This window comes from Monodelphis domestica, chromosome 6 (genome assembly GCF_027887165.1).
Source record: "Monodelphis domestica isolate mMonDom1 chromosome 6, mMonDom1.pri, whole genome shotgun sequence".
NCBI lineage: Eukaryota > Metazoa > Chordata > Mammalia > Didelphimorphia > Didelphidae > Monodelphis > Monodelphis domestica.
The window spans coordinates 62,453,681-62,474,328 of record NC_077232.1 but is presented as its reverse complement, the minus strand read 5'-3'; the positions used below and the strand labels follow the sequence as shown (position 1 = coordinate 62,474,328).

The 20,648-nt window shown below is 37.5% G+C and overlaps 1 protein-coding gene across 6 annotated transcripts in view; it reads right to left on the bottom strand.

The window, feature by feature from the left end:
* SBF2 (SET binding factor 2) overlaps positions 1-20,648 on the bottom strand; it is a 522,987-nt gene that overhangs the window by 119,914 nt on the left and 382,425 nt on the right. For all 6 annotated transcript variants that reach the window (XM_056802096.1, XM_056802098.1, XM_056802099.1 and 3 more), the window contains one exon: positions 11,988-12,056. In XM_056802096.1, the coding sequence (XP_056658074.1) occupies positions 11,988-12,056 (69 nt within the window). The remainder of the gene's footprint in view (positions 1-11,987; positions 12,057-20,648) is intronic.

Sequence of the window (20,648 nt, the reverse complement as noted above, 5' to 3'; positions counted from 1 at the left end):
TCTCAAGGATTTTATACTGTCTTTGTATGGAATTTCTCTATCTCTTCCTATTGGATTTTGTTGGTAACTTACAGAAATGTTGATGATGTGTGTAGATTTATTTTGTATTTTATAACTTTGATGAAGTTAACTGTTTTGATTAATTTTTTTCATTGATTTTCCAGAGTTCTCCAAATAAACCATCATTCATCTACAAAAAGCAATAATTTTGTTTCTTCTTTGTCCATATTCATTTTGGCAATTTCTTTTTCTTAATTCACTAGCTATAATGAATAGAGTGATAATAGGCATTCTTGCCTTACCTCCAATCTTACTGTGAATGCCTCAAATTTATCCTCATTACAGACAATCTTGGTTCTTACTTTTAGACACAGGCTATGTATCATTTGAAGAAAACCTTCATTTATTCCTGTGCTTTCTAGAGTTCAAAATAGAAAAGGTTTTACATATTGTCAAAGACTTTTTTTTTTGCATCTATTGGTATAATGATATAATTTTTGTTGTTCTTGTTATTAATATGGTCAGTTAGGTTTTTAGTTTTCCTAAAATTGAACTAGCCCTGCATTCCCAGAGGAAATCCAGCCTGGTCATAAGTATGTAATCTTAGTGATATGTTGCTGTAGTTTCTTTACTAATATTTTATTAAAAATACTTGCATCAATCAATATTTATTAGGCTCTGAGCTGAAATTAGAATGTGCTATTGGGGTGCAGCAGGGAACAAAAACTACATATCACTTTGTAGAATCCAAATGAATTTATGTTCAATTTGAATAGCCTTGCTTCGATTCTATGACTTGTATTCTATCAGTTCCTTGACTTTTTTCCTGGGCTCCCTCCTGAAAGTCTTCTCTGTCTGCCTCTTGAACTCTCATTACTTTGGTCAAGTCACTTAACCTTTCTGGGTCGCAGTTTCTCCACCTATAAAATCAGAGGTTTGGATTAGGTGACCTCTGACATCCTTTCTATCTACGGGCTTATTATCCTAACATGTACACTGCCTGGAACCACTTGATAACAAAGAACTACAAAGTTTAAACCTTGTTAAATCTATCTTAATGAAGATGATGTGATCAAGCAATAATGTGATCAAGTCTTGAGTAGGCGCTGATTTTCTTTAGCAGGCTAAATTGGTTCCACCACATTTTACTTATATGATTGATTCACAAGCAAATTTTATGTTATCAAAGAAAATACAGAAGTGAATCCTAGTCCAAGTCAACAGAGTAACAATTCATAACTGAATGCACTTGTACATGAAGTATTTTAAAGCCCTTATCAAGCTATTATATCCTGTTTTGAGATGAAAGTGACTATTGATATTGAAAAAAATTCTCTGCAGTATATTGCAGAGATATACAACAGATATACAACAATGTATATGTTGTGGGCATCTCAAAGAGGATTTAGGATAAAGGTTCATAGGACATATTAAATGTTCTTTGAGACTAAGATATCTTTGAGAAAACATAATAAAGATAGAATCTAAGCTCAAACAGGTAAATGGAATTTGAACCTGCTTTTCTATTTACAAATATAATTAGGATAGGAATTATGCTAGTTAAAAAAGTTTGACAGCTATAGTCACAGGTAAAACAATCCCCATCTCAATAATTACAAAAACCTTCTTGCCTGGCTATTTCTATTGAATCAAATAATCAAAGGTATAAATTAGCTGTGATCAGTCATTCAAAGGAGAAGTGAAGTATCCATGGCAGTAGGTGAGAGCAATGACAGGTGTGACAGGTTACAGGGAGTCAGTCAGACCCTAGAGGGCTTAGGAGCAAATAGCAGTGGCAGGACAGCCTAGTTGTGGAATGGTACCAGACAAGCCCTGGTGATCCCGTGGGGAGAAGAGTCTCAATGTTCTCTCCACTCAACCTTAACCCAGTCATGATCTTGTGGACGTTCTCTGACAGAGACAGCATTGAGGTATCGATGGTAGAGTATGGTTTGTGATGAGAGCCAGAGCATGATTGGGTTGGTGCTTCACAGACAGTGGAGGTGAAAATAAGCGATAAGGAAGCTGAGGAACTGATGCCAGAGTATATGGAGGATCATCAACATGGAAAATGAAGTTGTGCAGCCATGGAGAGGAGAGGCGGGAAATCACAAAAGGATGGAGTGGGTTCTATAAGCCAGCAAACAAATGTTTTGAGTAATTTTAAGACTGATATAAAGAAGCAATATTGATTTAAGAGAAATAACCAGTATATTAGATGAGAAACTTGGGATCTAAAAAGATCTTTACAGGCTTAAAAACTACCTCCCATCTACCAAGTTAAAACCAAATACATTTCAGTTAAAAAAAATCAATAGGAGAAGAACAGGATAGGATGGCTTAATAGCAATTCACATTAAAAATACTGTGACATTTTTGTGGCTACAAATTCAGGTAGCGGTCAAATATGGGACAGAATCTACACAGAGCCCAGAAAAGGGCTTGTGATCTCTCAGAGAAACAAAAGATTTCACAGAGAAATAGGAGAAATGAAGTATATGAGAAGAACACCCAAGTATAATAGCAATTTATATGGAGTTTCTGTATGAACATTCCCAAGACAAGAAAGGATGGAAGAGACCCAGAGGCGACAGGAGTGAAAAAGAAAAGAAATTAAAGTAGAAAGATGTGAACCAAGTACAGAGAGTGTTAATTTTCTTTTCTTTTTTTAATGTCCTCAAAACCTAAGAAGTTTAGTGAATTACAGGCTTGATATTTGACAATATGTTGGTATGACAGCCTAAAAGAATTCAATCTTTGCATTAATGGGTGTTAATTTTCTAAGCAGACCTCAAACTCAGGTGTTTTTTTTTTAAACCCTTCCTTAGCTTCCATCTTAAAATCAATACTATGTATTGGTTCCAAGGCAGAAGAGTGATAAGGGCTATGCAATGGGGGTTAAGTGACTTGCCCAGGGTCACACAGCTGGGAAGTGGCTCAGGCCAGATTTGAACCCAGGACCTCCTGTCTCTGGGCCTGGCTCTCAATCCACTAAGCCACCTAGCTGCCCCCTCAAACTCAGGTTTTGCTAGAAAGATCTACTATAATCAACCTTTTAATAACTAAGTCCCAAGTTGGATGAAGCCAGCAGCGGTATTCTGGGCCTTTCTTCACTCTCAGAAAAGTTCCTCTGCTGAACAGACTAACTTATTTAGAAGATTAATACTAACTTTTAGGGAAGATAATAAATGAAGACCCTTCTGTCTTTTTGCCAGGAATGTTTATCCTCTGGGACCTCTCATAGGAAATGGAATTTATGCAGAGGCTTAGATCTGGAGAAAAGAAAATTCTTTGTCTGTTTTTAAGAATGTTTTCTTTTTCATTTCATAAACCAAAGGGAAGACTTCTTGGTGTTGCATTTGCTTTTTTGTTTATGCCACGCTCAGGTGCCAGGACCCCTCCTGGCCTAGGGCAGTGGATAGACATGGGTCTAGAGACATAAGCCAAGTTTAAGCCTCAGCTTTGCTTCCACTTCTCGGCCACTGAATACTAGGAGTCAGGCCCCCTTTTTGGGTCTCAGTTTCCTTTCTGGAGAAGAGTAACAAGATCTACATTACTCACTTCCTTTGTTAGAGAAACCAAATGAGAACAAGAACTAAAGCACCACATAATGATAAAACACTGTGAAATATTATTATTATGATTACATTTTTATAGTAAAAACTGGTTTATCTGGCAGTTACATGGCTCAATGGGTAAAACCTTACTTAAGCTCTCTCAGTCTCTATCTCCTCATCTGTAAATGAGTGGACTAATAGCCCCTACTCTATAGGGTCATTGTAAGGATCAAATGAGATAATATTTGTGAACTCCTTTGCAAAATGTAAAGCAAAATAAACATGGTGTGTTGATGGTTCATTTCAGTCATGTCTCACTCTTCATGACCCCATTTGGGGTTTCTTGGCAAAACCCAAGATTTGCACTCAGGAAGAGGAGTCCTTCTGACTTTGGGTCGGAAACACCTAGTTAGCTATTACAATAATAGTAATTATTATTTAATCAATGATAACTGACAATTTAGCTATTATATGATAACTGATGATCATGATAATTCTGTGATATTGATATTGAAGTGACTTCTGAATTGCCAAAAGTTAAAGTGTATTTTTAACGATTTGGGAATAAGTAGGTTTTGCCTAGATGGGTTCTGTGCTATGATATTGTTATAATGATCCTAAGTCAGCCCGGCATTTTAGGGTCTCCATAAGCTGTGGCATGCCACCATTCCAGCCTTATCTTAACAATTTCCAGGGAGGCAGCACAGCTCAAAGACTACAGGTTCTAGAGTCAAAGTGACAAGGGCACTGTACCCCCAGAAACCCGGCACTATTATCAGGGAAACTCCCTTGCTTTGCCTCCTCCTGACTCTTAACCTAGACACACCCGATGACCCCACCCAGGGTCCTGAGATGTTTACCCACTTTGATAGTCCTCTAGATTTAAGATGGACAAAGAGATGAATCTTTATGCCTCCAGGCAGGCCCCAGTCAGAGGACCACCTCACCCCACCAAATGCCTGAGGGACTAACACTAGGTCTTGTCCACACCAGGACATAGCATCGAAAGAGTACATAAACCCCAGAACTGATGTCATCTGGGGAACAGCAGCCTTTCCATTCATGCTGTCCTCCCAGGAACTGCTCCCCATCTTGCTGTCCCACCTTGCTATCCTCCTGGCCACTCTCAACATTACTTTCTAAATTAATAAATTTCTCTTTTTGTTTTTAAGCCAAGTTTTGGAGTCTTGCATGCTTGCAAAAGGTATCCTTCCCGAACCCCAAAGGGATCCCTCCCGCCCATAACAAAAGGACCTGGAGGACCTGAGTCCAAATCTCACCTTTCATACTGCTTGATTCTGGGGAAGTCCCTGAGCCTCCCTGGACCTCAGTTTCTTCAACTCTTTAATGAAATTAATGGATTAAGTAGTTTCTAAGATCCTCATTGGCTCTAGATTTATGATTCTGCTCTAATCAAAGTGCCCGTGGGTTTTCTGACTCTTCTCGCACCCCCTTCCTCACACAGGTTGTGTTCTTTCCCAGTAAAATGTCAGCCACTTCATAGAAAGGAACATGCCTCGCCTGGGGCTGTTGTAAATCCTGACTGGCTGGGGTCAGATCTTGGCCTCATGGCCCCAGTCCACCAGACTTCTCCTTTCTCAGGACCACCCCCCTCCCCCACCCCCACCTCCCATGGCATCACTCTTAGGTATGTGTCCCAGGCACTTGGGAGGGTGCTGTCAGGCAGGGGCCTGGCAGATGGGACTGGAAGTTGGGAGGGGCCTTAGAAAAGATCTGTTCGACACTGTCATTCTAGGGATGAGGAAAAGGAGGTGCAGAGTGAAGAATGGCTGGCCTCCAGGGCTTTGGAGGCCACATGCAGTGTTTCTCCAGATTGTGGTGAGGCCCTTCTACACCTCACTCACTCCCTTATCTCAGGCCATTTATGAATAAGAACAAAATGGGCCTGTAAAGCATTTTTGTTTGACTACATAGTTGATTCACCAGAACATTCCATTGGTTAACAGTGCTCCCTGATTAAAGCACATTTGCTGGGTATCAAGGCTGTGGAGGAAAGCTAGAGATGCAGTGCTTTCAGTAAGAAGCAATAAGAAAGCCCCCAGAGCAGTTCTGCCACAACCTAAGGTTCATCCCACCTTCTGGCTCGCCACAGTTTCTGCTGGCTGGTTATTCCAGATAACAGAGGTCAGAGGAACCTTAGATGCCATAGCTCTGCCCATATTACTCAATGCAAGAATTTGAGATGAAGGGCAAAGATAGTAGATTGGGACAATTTAATATTCAAAGGGAAGGACAGACTGGGGGTGGGGAGAGAAGGGAGGTTTCTCTTAAAATAATGGTTTCTAGAGAAGCAGAGCAATATGAATTTATAGGCTAGTTTTGATTTTCTGTTGAGTTGACATGTATTTGGCAAAATACACTTACACAAATTATTTTCTCAGGTGTTAGGTCCACTGATTTTCCATTAAGAAACTCCAAATGTGTTTCCTTTGGGCTTTTGTTTTTTAAATTAGAAGGGAGTCAAGTCTGGAATTTCATTGGGAAGAGAAAACATCTGCCAATTGGGTATTTGTTATGATTGTGTAAAGCCAAAGCTCTAAAATGAGTAAGACAGAAATTTTTTAAAGAGACTTATATTTATGTTTTTCAACCATAAAATCTTAAATTGGGGGTTCATGAATCTTCAAGGGGGTCTTGTAGACAGATTTTAGGCAGGTGTAGGGTCTGTGAAGTTGTATAGGGAAATAAACATCTTTATTTTCACTAATTGAAATTTAGTATTTCCTTAAATTATTAATGTAGGAAACAAAACATTATTCTGAGGAGTCCATAAGGTTTCACTAGGCTGCCATAGGGGTCCATAATATAAAAAGGTTAAGAACTCTTGCTTTAGGCTGAGTGAGGAATTTTCTCTCACCATTCCTTAACCTCCCACTAAATCACAAAGAATTTATAAAACACTATCTTCTGAATGACACACAATTTACTTCAAATGTTCACAGCTACACTCTATAAGCTGAATGTTCCCAGTCTGCAATGTCACCTTGAATAAGTCAAATTCATGTTTATTTCTCAACTCAAAATGGTTTCAAATGTTTTGTGAGGCTAAAACTTGAATAAATATGACCTTTTTTGGTTAAGAGCCCAAGTCTGCATAATATTTGATTCTGCAGTTAGAAAGACATCCTGGGCCTTTCTATGACCTATTTTTAGTAGTTTTCCATCTATATTTAGATGAAATTTGGAATTCTTCAAGGATTGATTTTACTGTGTCTTTGAATTAAGGCCAGGAGAAGGTATTTTCTTTCATCTCTTTTTGCTTGTATTAGAATGGTAACTTTGGCAAAGTACTCTATGCAAGGAGACTCAAGATTGGAATGTCTTATGTGAAGTGGGTCTAAGAATCATCTGATCAGAGCAAGCCCAAATGTTTCCTCTTCCAAGAAATTTCTTTATTAGCAGGAAGTGATTTCTCCTTCCTTGAATTATCCCTAGCACTTGATTTAGACCTCCTTCTATGTACTTATTACATTCTATTTTGTATGATGATCATCAATATATTTGATATATTTCTATCTATCTGTATATATCAGATCTGTACTCAGAGCTCCCAGCCCTCAGGCCATCATACCATCTCCAAAGAACTAGAACTGGCAGAAACTCAGAAAATAAGCTAAGAGTAGCATCAAGGAAGGACTGAAGTTTAAAAAGGGTATCCTAAGCTTCCAGAAAACAAAGCCTACCTATAAAACAGTAGGGAAAAAGAGCAAACCACAAAAAAGGCACCTAACTCTAAAGAATTTTCATGGAGACAAAGAACAAGGTACAGACACAGAAGGGGACAGTGAAAGCAAAGCAACCACAAACAAAGTCCAAAAGATCTGCAAATCATCTCTCTCTTTCTTTATGTATATATGTATATATGTGTATATAATCCCCCTAAAGGAAGGCAGGTACTATGCTATTAAATGTTGAACTTTTAAATGATAAAAAGAATTTTTCTTACTCTAATTATAAATCTTATTACTGTCATATTACAGATGAGAAAAACAAGTGACTTGCCCTTGGTAGCATAATTAGTGTTGAAAAATAAGTGAATAAATCACTGAACCTCAGAACTGGAAGGGACCTGAGAGACTCTCTCTTCTGTCTCTGAATGAGTCTAATACTTGAATGAGAATGTCTCTACAACATACCTGAAAAATGCTCATCCAGCTAGAACACCTCTTGAGCTGAGACAGGCTATTCACTTCTGGATAGCTCTGACTGTTAGTAAGTTTTCACTAAAATTGCTTCTTTGGGACTACTTAGTTGTTAATTCTGTCCTTTGGTGAGAACAAGGCTAATCCCTCCTCCACATGACCACTCTCACTAGTCCTTTCAACCAGTCCTACATGACATGGTCTCAAGGTTTACCATTCTGGTCATCCTGCACTCCAGATTAAATCGTGGAGCTCAGAACTGAATACAATATTCCAGCATTGTCCGACCAGGGCAGAGTAGAGCAGAGTAGGGTCTGGTCAAGCCTCAGCCCTGGCTTCTTCCCACCAATCACTGTCTTCACTCTCAATCACATGCACCTTAATGAAGTTGGAGAAAATAACAAAACTGTAATGTTTGAGTCCACTACAAATTTGTTACATCATCTTAACTGGGTTGCCTCTGTGACAAGGTGATCCTTTGATACCTCCTTAAGTGGTTTCATTAGATCACTCACCACAGTGATTTTTCCCAATTTTTAAAAATCTTTCCTCAGTCTTGTGGCTCCCCTTCCCCCCACCCCCTTCTGAGCTGAGCCATATCCAACCTGCTGACTTGACCTTTGTGACATCACTCTTACATTCCTCCTTCTCTCCTCTGCCACTGCCAACATTGAGGCACAGCCCCCAATATCTCATGCCTAGGCCACTGCCTGATCTCTTGCCTCAAAAGTGAAAAGAGGAGGAGGGAGGCCTTCCTCTACCCTAGCTTTCCGTCTCTTGCTGCATATGGCCTTTGGATGAATTCCATTCCACAGGGGCAAGACATTCATCTCCTTTCTGCTGCTGTGGCCTGGCCTCCAACCTTTTTCAACTGAGACTGATCTTTCCAATGCTTGTTGTCTAATCTAACAGTCTTTTGTCAATCCTTAGCCTTCTTGACCTCTCTGCAGCTTTTGACACTGTCAGTCACCCCTTTTTAGTTCTCTCTTCTCTCTAGGTTTTCACAACAAACTGTTCTCTTCTGGTTCTCCTATTCATCTGACTAATCCTCCTCAGTCTTCTTTGCTGGATCTTCATCCAGGTTACACTTACTAACTCGCTTCTCCCGCTATGCCATTTTGGTCAGGGAGTTCATCAGTTCCTATGGATTCCTCCATGATTATCTTTGTGCAGATGATTCTCAATCTACTTATTCAGCCCTAACCTTTCTCCTGGCCTCCAGGCTCACATATTTAATTACCTATTAGACATCTAGAATTAGAAATCCCAGGGAGTATTAAACTAAAAATTTATTTAAATTCAAAAATATTTCACAAACCAAACTCATGATCTTTCCCCCCAAACCTACCTCTCTTCCCAGCTCCCCTAAAGGTACCACCATCCTCAGCCACCCAAGACTTAGAACCTAGGGTTTTATTCTCAACTCTTTCCTCTCTCATCTTCCATATCCAGTATGTTACTAAAGTCTGTTTCTAACATATATTGTACATGCTCCTTTCCTCTGACTCTTCCACCATCCTAGTTCATTCCCTCATTAACAGACGATTACAGGTTGTTCTCCCTGCCTCATCTTTCTGCACTCCAGTCTATCTGTGAAACTGACCTTCCAAAAGCTCAGTTCTGATTAGGTTGCTCTCCTCTTTGATAATATCCAGAGGCTCCCTATTGCTTCCTGATGAAGTACAATATCAGATATGAATACAATACTGACTTTTTTGCTGTTCTCAATTCTGGTCAATTCTGCTTGTTGCCCTCCATGCTTTGTCTCAACTAAAATCCTATTTCCTCCATGAAACTTTTCTCAGTTTTCCTTTCTTACTTTTTTTTTGTATGACACTATTTATTTATTTTTGTGATCAGAAACATTTTATTTAATTAATTTAGAATATTTTCCCAAGGTTACATGATTCATGTTCTTTATCTCCTCTCCTCCCACCTCTTCCCATAGCCAATGAGCAGTTCCACTGTGTTTTACATGTGTTATCCATCAAGACCTATTTCCATATTATTAATATTTGCATTAGGGTGATCGTTTAGAGTCTACGTCCCCAATCATATCCCCATCAACCCATGTAATCAAGCAGTCGTTTTTCTTTTGTATTTCTACTCCCACAGTTCTTCCTCTGAATGTGGATAGTATCTTTCTCATAAGTCCCTCAGAATTGTCCTGGATCATTGTACTGCTGCTAGTAGAGAAGTCCATTACATTCGATTGTGCCACAGTGTATCAGTCTCTGTGTACAATGTTCTCCTGGTTCTGTTCCTCTCACTCTGCATCACTTCCTGGAGGTTGTTCCATTTCACATGGAATCCCTCCAGCTCATTATTCCTTTGAGCATAATAGTATTCCATCACCAACATATACCACAATTTGCTCAGCCATTCCCCAATTGATGGGCATCGCCTCATTTTCCAATTTTTTTGCCACCACAAAGAATGTGGCTATAAATATTTTTGTACAAGTCTTTTTCCTTATTATCTCTTTGGGGTATAAACCCAGCAGTGCTATGGCTGTATCAAAAGGCAAGCAGTCTTTTAAAGCCCTCCATCTAATTCTAAATATACCAAACTATACTAATTTTTAAAAATTCTGAATTTAACAAAAAAAAGGACATTTGCACATACAAAACAGACAAGAAAAAGACAACTCTCTAATATGCAAATTTGCTTTTTAAAAATTGCATTTAACAAATATGACATGTAACTTTTAAAGCTGTTCTGCTTTTTAATATTTTCTGCAGTTCCTTCTGTCCCTGCAACCCCCCCCCCCAAACATTTTAAGAAGTATCAGAATGGATATTTTTTTTCTTTTGGCAATGTTGTCTAATTTTACTACTCTCTAGCAATGATGTCTTCAGATTAGGTACACATACAGCAGGAAAGAATTTGTTGGATATCATTATTTACTAAAAAGGGAAAAAATAAACAAAGAGTAGCAGCACATATTGCCACATATTGAATATTGGGGGCTTTGAAATAATCTGATACCAATGGTCTAGAAAATGGGGAAAAAATTGTTCTGTTGTCAGAAGCATGCCAGACCTGAGATTTTGCTTATCAGTGAGACTTTGTAGCTAGAGATGCATAAGCAGGAATGAATCTGAACTATTTACTATCTAAAATGTGATTAAAACAGGAAAAAGCAAGTTGAAAAGCAAAATCTCAGTTCAGAAAACCAATAATTCAGGAGTATACTGAAGACATTCCCTAGACCTGAGCAAAGAAAAGACTAGGTAGATAGTGTCACAAGAGGGAATACTTTGCATATTTGCTCCAGAGGTCAAGCTTTAATAGTATAGATTGGATGTTGGTAAATGATATACTCAGGTTGAACAAGAATTGCAACTACTTAAACTCTTCCATGAATGAGTCAATGGATGTATGGAAGTGGCCACATTCTCTCTAAAAAAGGTACAAATCGTAACAAAGTCTTGGGAGCTTCCATGTCATTGTCATTGCCACAATGACCAAACTGTTGACAGGAGAAATAGCAGGCTGGCTTCTTTCTCCATGGTGGGAAGGGAAGGAAAATCAATTCTCAATATTTGTAGAGGTTTCTGATTTCTATGTGGGAGAATTTGCCTGAGATGACATTTATATTATGTCCTAAATACAAATTCTGAAAAGTGAAGACTTGAAAGTAGTCCAGTTTCAGTGTGGTTCTAATAATGATGATGAAGATAAACAAAGAACAAACAAACTGATAATAACTATTAAATCTAATATTAAAGAGAAATCTTATTGTCATCATTGCATTTTTCTGAAAATTTGACTATATTTTATTGATGTTTCCATGTAACATTTGTAGTGAGCTAAAGATAAGAAAGAAAATTAAATAACTGGCTTTTTGAACAAATTCACAAGCACCACAGAAGGGTTTATTTGAAGCTAAATATATGAAGTAAAATTTTAAAAGTTCTTCTGAAGAAAAAGTATATGTATTTAATTCACAGATTAGTTGGGCTGGCATGTTTTTGTTTTCTTCATTTTAGAGAGAAGAAAATTAAGATGTACCCAAGAAATTTTAAATATGTGCTCTGATTAGGCCTTCCTTCCAATTGATTTAAGAGACCCATTTAAAAAAGTTGATTTATTTGAATATAAGACTTCTTGATGCTAGGGAATATTAAAAATAATCTTTGAATTCCCATTGTGGCACAGGGCCTTATAAGGGCTTAATGAATAAATGTTTATAAATTAAATGTAAATGAAAGCAATATGGTTAAGTAAATCGGAAATAACTTATTTAAACTTCATTCAAACTTACCCTGTAGAAAGCACTTGTCAAAGGCAATAATGCTGCTGCAATGTTATATTCTTCTAAGGTAGAACAGTCCTTAAACAAAACAAAATAAAGAAATATGAATATTATTGCAGACATATCCAACTGAAATCCAAGAAGGTTGATTGTAGCATCCCTCCTTGGCTGCCCTAATCTTAGAATGATTCCTAGGAACTTATTTTGGCACCTGTCATTCACTGCTCGTTCTATCTCTGTCTATTTCAACCAGAGGACAAAAGTGATTAAAAAATTTTTTTTATTTTGTCTTCCTAGTACTTAGTAAATGCCTTGCAATATAGTTGTGGGTGCTTAGGAAGTGTTGGCCAAACTGAATTCCAGGTTCCCCAACCTCCTTTCTGGAAGGCACAGAGGAGGCAAGTTTAGCAGAAGGGTGATACAAAGAGCCAGCTGAGGGGATCTGTAAGAGAAGCAAACAAGTTACAAGCTTTTATGACAGATATGGACATCGCTCAACACAACACAGGCCAGGCTCAGAATCAAAGGCAAAGGTGGAGATGGTGCTACACCAGGACCTGAGACAGCTCTCCTGGGAATGACCTTGGTCTCAGATCCTTTGCTTTTCCAGCTCCTTTAGACAACTCCCAGATCCCTTGTTCTTGGTGACAAGCAGTATAAGTTTCTTTCCTTTTCTCCTCCTCCCTCCCTCGCTTCCACAAACATTTATTAAATGGGAATGATGAGGTAGGTGCTGGGGACAAAAAGTTGGTAAGGAAACAGTTTTTGTTCTCAAAGAACTAATATTCTAACAACTGACAAGCTTTTATTGAGCACCCTTACATGTGCCAGGCTCTGTGCTAAGTGCTGGGGACATGGAGAGAATAAAAATAAGGCCCTTGCCCTCAAGTTCACATTCTAATGGAGGAGACAACATGCAACCCATGGACATAGAAGCTACCGTGTGAATGGGAGGTAATCCCAGATTGAAGGAACGAGTGGTGGAGGGGACCAGGAAAGCCTTCTGGCTGAAGGTGGGATTTGGGGTGAATTTTGAAAGAAGTTAGAGAAGTCTAGAGCTGGTTGTGAGGAGAGAACGTTCCAGGCAGGGGGACAGCCACTGAGAAGGCCAGGAGTTAGAAGGAAGCAAAGGCTACTGCATTAATCTGAGGATGAGTTGACGAGGACCTGAAGCCAGACAGGGAATAAGAGATAAATATGAGAGATTTTGTGAAGGCAGAAACCACAAGACTTGGCAGCAGATTTGATTTGGGTATTGGGAAGTCAAGGATGACATTGAGGTTGTGACCCTAGAGGGATGGTGGTTTCCTTCGTAGAAATAGGGACCATGGGATTGTAGAGTCCTCTCTGTAATTCTGACTCACTGGGTCTATCCTCTCCACTTAATTTATTGCATAGGACATTATTTTTTTTATTTCCCAAGGGTAAGACTTATCTCTCTCTAAAAAGGTGTGAAGCACTCCCCGAAGGCAGGTACTACAATTTTTTTTTTACTTCTGTAATCCTTCAGCATCAGACAGTGAGCATTCTTGAGAATCATACTAGGTGGCTTAGCAAATCCTTGGAACTGATTTGAACCCATACTGAACTGAAATTGGATGTGAATTTAAATCACATTCTAGGTCACAGTTTCCTCGATGCCAAATTACATTTTAGAAAAGCAGGTCTACTACTGGAAGTTGTTCTAAGGTAGATCAATTTTATAGCAAAGGAAAATATAAGTTGAAAGCAAAAAGCAAAACAAACAAACTGCTAACAATACTCAATTTAGAGTAATTGGAAACACTTGGAAAAATCAACTTTATGTATTGTAGCTAAGATATTCACAATTAAGCTGTAATTCTTTAAACATTTTATGGAAATCCAAAAGATAAAAGATATAAACCAAAGCAATGAATACAACTATAGTTTCATTTACATTTTTTTATTTTTGTTTAAATTAGATTAATTATTTTATTTCATATGAGTTTTTTAAATGATCAAGTTAATATGTATTAATTTTTTTCTATTTCTGGGAGGTCTGAAATTGATATTCTTGACAGGTTTTAGGACTGCTACAAAGAGATACCCTGAAACTCAAAAGAAGGCACTACTGGGGGTGGGGAAGTATGAGTACCATTGAGATTGTGCACCTTGGGCTACTCCTTCCCTCTCTTACATTCCTTGCTACTGGGCCTATTATCTATGATGCTTTGGAGGGGAGGGAGGTAATTTCTTTTGCCAAGGAACTTATTTGGGGGTTTGACTAATTTTGACTAGTATATCGGGTATGGAAAACCATGCCATATGAGAACTGGCTAAAGGAGTCTGAAGAAGATGCTTATGGGGGGCAGTTATGGTATAAATGGGGGGGAAACCCCACTGAATTCCAAGTCAGAAGACCTAGGTTTGAATCCCGGTCAAGCAACTTATTATTCATGTGACTTTGGGCAAGTCATTTAAATGAAGGGGAGAAGATAGAAGACCTATGTAACTTTCTATGCTATGGTTCCATGTCATTTGACTCTCCTAATATGTGGAGGGCTGTAATTCAACTTATTCTGTGTGGCTTCTGAGAGGGGAGTCAGAGTTAGTGAGAGGAAGTTATTAAGAGTCTGGTTTTAGGGGGCAGCTGAGTGGCTCAGTGGATTGAGAGCCAGATCTAGAGATAGGAGGTCCTGGGTTCAAATCTGATCTCAGACACTTCCCAGCTGTGTGATCCTGGGCAAGTCACTTGACCCCCATTGCCTATCCTTACCACTCTTCTGCCTTGGAGCGAAAACACAGTATTGACTCCAAGACGGAAGGTAAGGTTTAAAAAAAAAAGTCTGGTTTTACGTTAAGAACAACAATGAAAAGTGTCTAGTGACAGAAGGGGCAACTTAAATGGGAGTGAGCTCCTTCATCAATAAGGATGCTTATGGAAGTATGGGTTAAAGGATGAAGCACCTTTTTACAATATTCCTATTGAGTACTAATCCAACCTCCAAGAGCATCCTTACTGCTTACTGACAAAAGGCCATGCATGGAAGATGACACTATTGCAGATCACATAGAACTAGTTTCACTAATAAGTTTCTATAGACATCCTTTTCCAATTCTTTATTACTTTTTTAAATCCGAAGTTCTGCTTAGCCCTTAAGAAAGGTACCTAGAAATTCCTAAGTCCCCAGACTTTTTCCTTGAAAACTTCTAGTTTCACCTCTGAAAAATTAGTTACCATCATTGTTTGCTAGGTAACAACACACATTTTCTTTAGTTTCTAAGATCGACAGAGTGCTTGATTTCTCCTTTAACCTCTCTTATTTGATTCTCATAATAATCCTGCAAAGTAAGGCTTATACATTTTATTAAGCAGAGTGATATAGTGGAGAGAGTGCTTGTTTTGGAGTCAGAGGTTCTAGGTTCAAAGGTTGGCTATTTGCTATCACAAAACCATACTATACTAAGGTCACACAGCCCATATTAGGCATCGGGTTAAAGCTCAGGTTTCTCTTGACTCCATATCTAGGACTCTTTTGATTATACCACAAGGCCTCTATTTAGTTTACATTAGCTAGCTGGCTGGAACAAAGCTATATTTAGAAGAAAATTTGAACTGATATATGTAATTCACACAATTCACAAAGACATAGACTGACTTCATACTAATAAAAGTAAATATGTTATTCGCAAATGGATTGGAGAACATAATGACTTTTTTTATAGACAAGGTAGATTATTTGTAAATGCAAAATTATTATCTCTAGGACTTTATGTGGAATTCACTTTGTCTTTGTATAAAGCTCTGGATTTTCCAGTTTTTTTCCCCCCAAATAATGCAAAGTTAGGCCAAATAGAGACATATTAAAACAAAACAAAGAAATATAATTCAGCAATTCCTCTTGCCAAGTGATTGTGACTTATATAAATTAGGATCTCGTGCCTGTATCTTATATAATTTTTTCCAGTATGGTAGGTGAAGAAAGTGGAATATTTTCATAAAGGTAGAGAAGGGCAATCACATGTCTGAGTGTGCATCTCTGCCCCTCTATGGTTCATCTCTTACCAGTCTACAGCCTACTGGTGGCTGCTCTCAGTTTAGGTCAGAGGTGAAAGAGATAAGAAAATGTCTGCCTTGCCTTAGAGTTATAAATGTAAATTCTCCCTGGTAAAAAGTAAAAGTAAAGCCTGGGCTGAGAACTCTAGGTTTACTTTGTTGAAGGTTTCAGTGGCTTAAAGCCACATGCAAAATAGTTTAAGTTTTTTACTTTTTTTGTTACTAAATTCAACATAACTATGATAGTCTCTTAAATGTATACAGCATTTATAAGTTCTTAAAAAGGTCTAAGGAAATATATAGTTAGACATTTCTTAGGTTGTTTACACAAGAGAAATGAAGTTTATATCAGGCTGACATTTAATTCTCTGACTCAGATGATGGTTTTGGGTACCTAAAAATGTTTTTGATTAAAAAAACAAAAACAAAAACAACCCTCTCTTCTAGACTGATCATCCAGAAAAATGAGTAAGGTTACAAACACCTTTGGAAAAGGATATGTTAGGAAGTTGCTTATTTACACTGAAGTTTAGGGTAGCAACATATTCTTTAAAAGAAGATAAAAAGACAAAGCCACAAAATGTTGAGATAGTGTCCCAAATTAAAGGAGTTGGCAGAGTGGATTTTATAGAAATAGCATTTCCTGTAATAACTGGCCATCTTTAGTGATAAATGCTTGCTCATGATAAGCATTTGCAAAGAAGATCAACTTTGGCTTCATGCTCCAATGTCTGCTGAAGAGAATGGGGAGGTGAACTAGATAAGCCTTTCTAAATTAAATCAACATATCCTTGGATAATCAATAGCTTTGAGCACAGGGGCAAAAAGCAAAAGGTATACTAGGAAACACGATAAAAAAGAACAAAACAAAAGCAGTCAAAAGATTGGGTGTAAAAAAGGTTTTTGTTTATAGATCATAAATCCTTTCTTCAAGAAAAGAACCTGGAACATGTGGCAAGAAACTATATGTAACAAAAAATTTAGTGGGTTATATTTTAATGTTCAAGGAACAACTCCTTTCTCCGTGGGAAACCTTCCTGAATGATTGTTGTTTGTGTGAGGCTAGCCACTGACTTGTTAAAACAAAGATAAAATTAATTCAAAATTATAAGATTAAAAATGAGAAAAAATAGGTATACAAATGAAACAACAAACTTTTAAACAAGTTATTGATGCTAAAAAAGGGAAACTGATAGAATGGATATAGACACACAGCTTATAACTATTTCCTAAAGAATATAGTTATAAATAAATTGATGGAAAGAGAAGATGAAAACAACCAAGAACTGACTCAGCTAATAAATATCTGATCTCTTTGCTAAGTAAAGAGATATTGTAGTCCAGGACAGATGCAGGTTAGAATATGATTAAAACATAAAATTCTTTGTAGAAACATGATGAATCACCTCATAAAACAATAATATGTGGAGAGGATAAGTAAATTTTAGGAATTCCTGGTGAGAAATTCAATTAAGGAAAATTATTATTAGGCACATAAGGATGAAACTGGAAGGAGAACAATAAATAGATGACAAAGAGAAAAATATGTTATTTTTCCTCTATTACATGTAACAACAATTTTTTAAACATTTATTTAAAAAAGTTGAGTTCCAAATTCTCTCCTTTCTTCTGACCCTCCCTCCTTGCCTGCCCCTCCTCCTGAGCCAATAAACAATCTGATATATATTTTATATGTGTCATCATGTAAAGCATTTTTCTATGTTAGTCACTTTGTGGAAGACTTCTCAAATAGAAACAAAAAAAAAAGAAAATGAAATGTAGTATGTTGCAGTCTCAATTCAGACTACATTAGTTATTTGTCATAGAGCAGATAGCATTTTTCATCCTGCGGTTCTGAGATTGTCTTGCATCATTGCATTGATGAGAATAACTAGATCATTTGTAGTTGTTCATCAAGAAATATTGATGTCACTGTGTATAATGTTCTTTTGGTTCTACTTACTTCACTTTGCATCAGTTCATATGTCTTTCCAGATTTTGCTGGAATCATCCTGCTTGTTATTTCTTATAGCACAATAGTATTCCATAATTCTCATATATTACAACTTATTCAGCCATTCCCCAATGATGGAAATTTCCAATTTTTGCCTCCAAAAAGAGCTGTAATGAGTATATTTATGCAAACAGGTCCTTTTCCCAAAGGAAAAAAAAGGTTCTTTAAAGATTTTTCATTTTAAAAAAAGTCAAATCTTTTTTGACTAGAAGACAAAGATTCTCTAAGTCAGAGGTAAGCAGAAAGTACATATTAGGCACAGGTATAAAATGGGAAATGGAATTTTGAGTTTGGGGAATAGCAAGTAGGCCAGTATGGCTGGCTAGAACTTTGTGTGTAAAGGGAAACAGTTCAGAGTTGGAGAAGCATGCTGGTATCAGATTGTGAAGGACTTTAAAGGTCATGTTAAGATGTTAGCATTTGATCCTAGGGACGATAGGTTCTTGAATTGTGAAGACCCTCGAGCAGAGGACTCATACAGTCAGACTTTTCACTTTAGGATGGTTATCCTGGCAACTGTGCAGAGTGAATTGGAGATGAAGAAACTGGAAATAGAGTTTGTTGCAAAGTCTAAATGAGAGATGATATAGCTCCAAACTAGGATGGTAGCCATCTGAGTGGAAAGACGGGAGATTAATGCAAGAGATGTGAAGTAAGAAACAACAAAATATAATCACTGATTTAAAATGAGAGTTAAAGATGATTTATAGGTGTAATCCTAGTCGATTGATAGGATAATCCTGCCCTCAAGAAAATGGGACGTTTGAGATAGGTTGGGTTTTTGGAAGTGGTGCAGAAGAGAATGTCTTTTGGACATATTGAGCTTGAGATACACATAGAAGGTATATAAGCAGCTGGTTACGTGATTGGCATTGAAGAGAGAGATTAGGGATGGACCTATAAATCTGGGAATTATATGCATAGAGATAATTGAACCTAGTAGGGCTGATATAATTCTTAAGAGAAAGTAAAAAAGTGGGCCCAGCAAAGAGCCTGATGGGATTCCCATAGTCATGGGTATGACAAAGGTGAAAATCCTGTAAAGAAAGGACGGAAGGATATGTGAGAAAAAAAGAAAGACAGACTAAGACAGAAGAGAGACACAGAAACACAGGAGATGACAATTGGTTTTTCTGTGCGTCTTGGGATGGTCAACAGTGTCACATGCTGCAAAGAGTTCAAGAAGGATGAGGAATGAAAAAAGGACTTTGTGATTAAGCAGTTAAGATATTGGTAATCTTGGAAAGGGTCATTTCAGTTGAGTGGTAAAACCATATTGGAAAGGAATGAAAAGTGAGAGGAAGTGGAGGCGATTAGTGTAGATGACTGCTCCCCTCTTTCCCCCCCCAAATCTGGTTGTTAAAGGGAAGAGAGATCGAACAGATTTCAAAACTATAACATAAAGCTCAAAATCAAAAGGATGCTGAACACAATTTGACTCCTTGAAGAACAGAATATTTGTTTGCTAACCAGCCAAAGACTAGAGCCAAGGAGATTTCCTTTAATTACTTTTAGTGCAATGTGGGCACTCAATAATAATCATGCAAGATTGGAAACTAATTTACAAAACACAAGCAAAAGGGAATGAAGGAGTTTCAAAGGAAATGCAAAAAGTTTCACCAAGTCTTCAAATCGATTTCTCTTGGTCTCTTTTAGGGACTAAGCATTTGATGTTTTTCCACATTATCTGGCAGAAATAAATGAATACTCCTGCATGAATCCTGCTGCTTTGTCCTGTAATCAATTCCAGCTAAGAACAGTGAAGAGTACTCACAAATACCAAAGGCATGAACCCAGGGAACTGTTTTTGGTTTGGGGGAAGAGATGCACTTTTTTCTGTAATTTACCAGGGAGTTGAGTAATTTAAAATAAATGAGATTAGAGAATCACTAACTCTGACAGTGAGTAAACCAATAAGGCAGCTCTTGTCCTTTTGAACTCCTAAGGTAGCACAGTGAGATATAATTTAGAGACCTTCTTGTTCAAAAGATGATGCAACTAAATGCCACAAAATTCAAAAGACTCACCCAAGGTCATATAATGAGTTGTCTATAGGGAATAAACCAACAGTGGTAGAAAGGGTAGGTCATGTCACCTCACACCTCAAAGGAAAAAGCTTGCATAAAGGGTTTACTGTTTTTTTCACTTTAATGATAAATGAGCCAATTTCAATCTGGTCATTAAACAATTTAATTTTCAAAAAGCCAGTGAAAGATCTCCTAGAAGATCTCCTAGTTTTATTTTAATTCTATTTGAAAGAAAAACTTTTGTAGAAATTACCTTCATTATCAATATTTTTTTAAATGGCTTTTGCTGCAGTCTCGCTAATTCTTTTTTTTTGGTAGTCAAAATTATTTATTTTACATTTTGTGACTCTATGTCTTGCTTGATTTTAAAGTCTTTCCTTTCCCAAAGGTCTCACATGTATACTATTCTGTGTTTGCCTAATTTAGTTATAATTTCCTTCTTTATATTCAAGTCATTCACCCATTTTGAATTTATCTTGGTGTCGGGTGTGAGGTGTTGATCCAAACTTAATCTCCCCCACAGTGTCTTCCAATTTTCCTAGCAGTTTTTATTGAATAGTGGGTTTTTGTCTCAAAATCTGGGATCTTTGGGTTTATCATATACTGTCTTG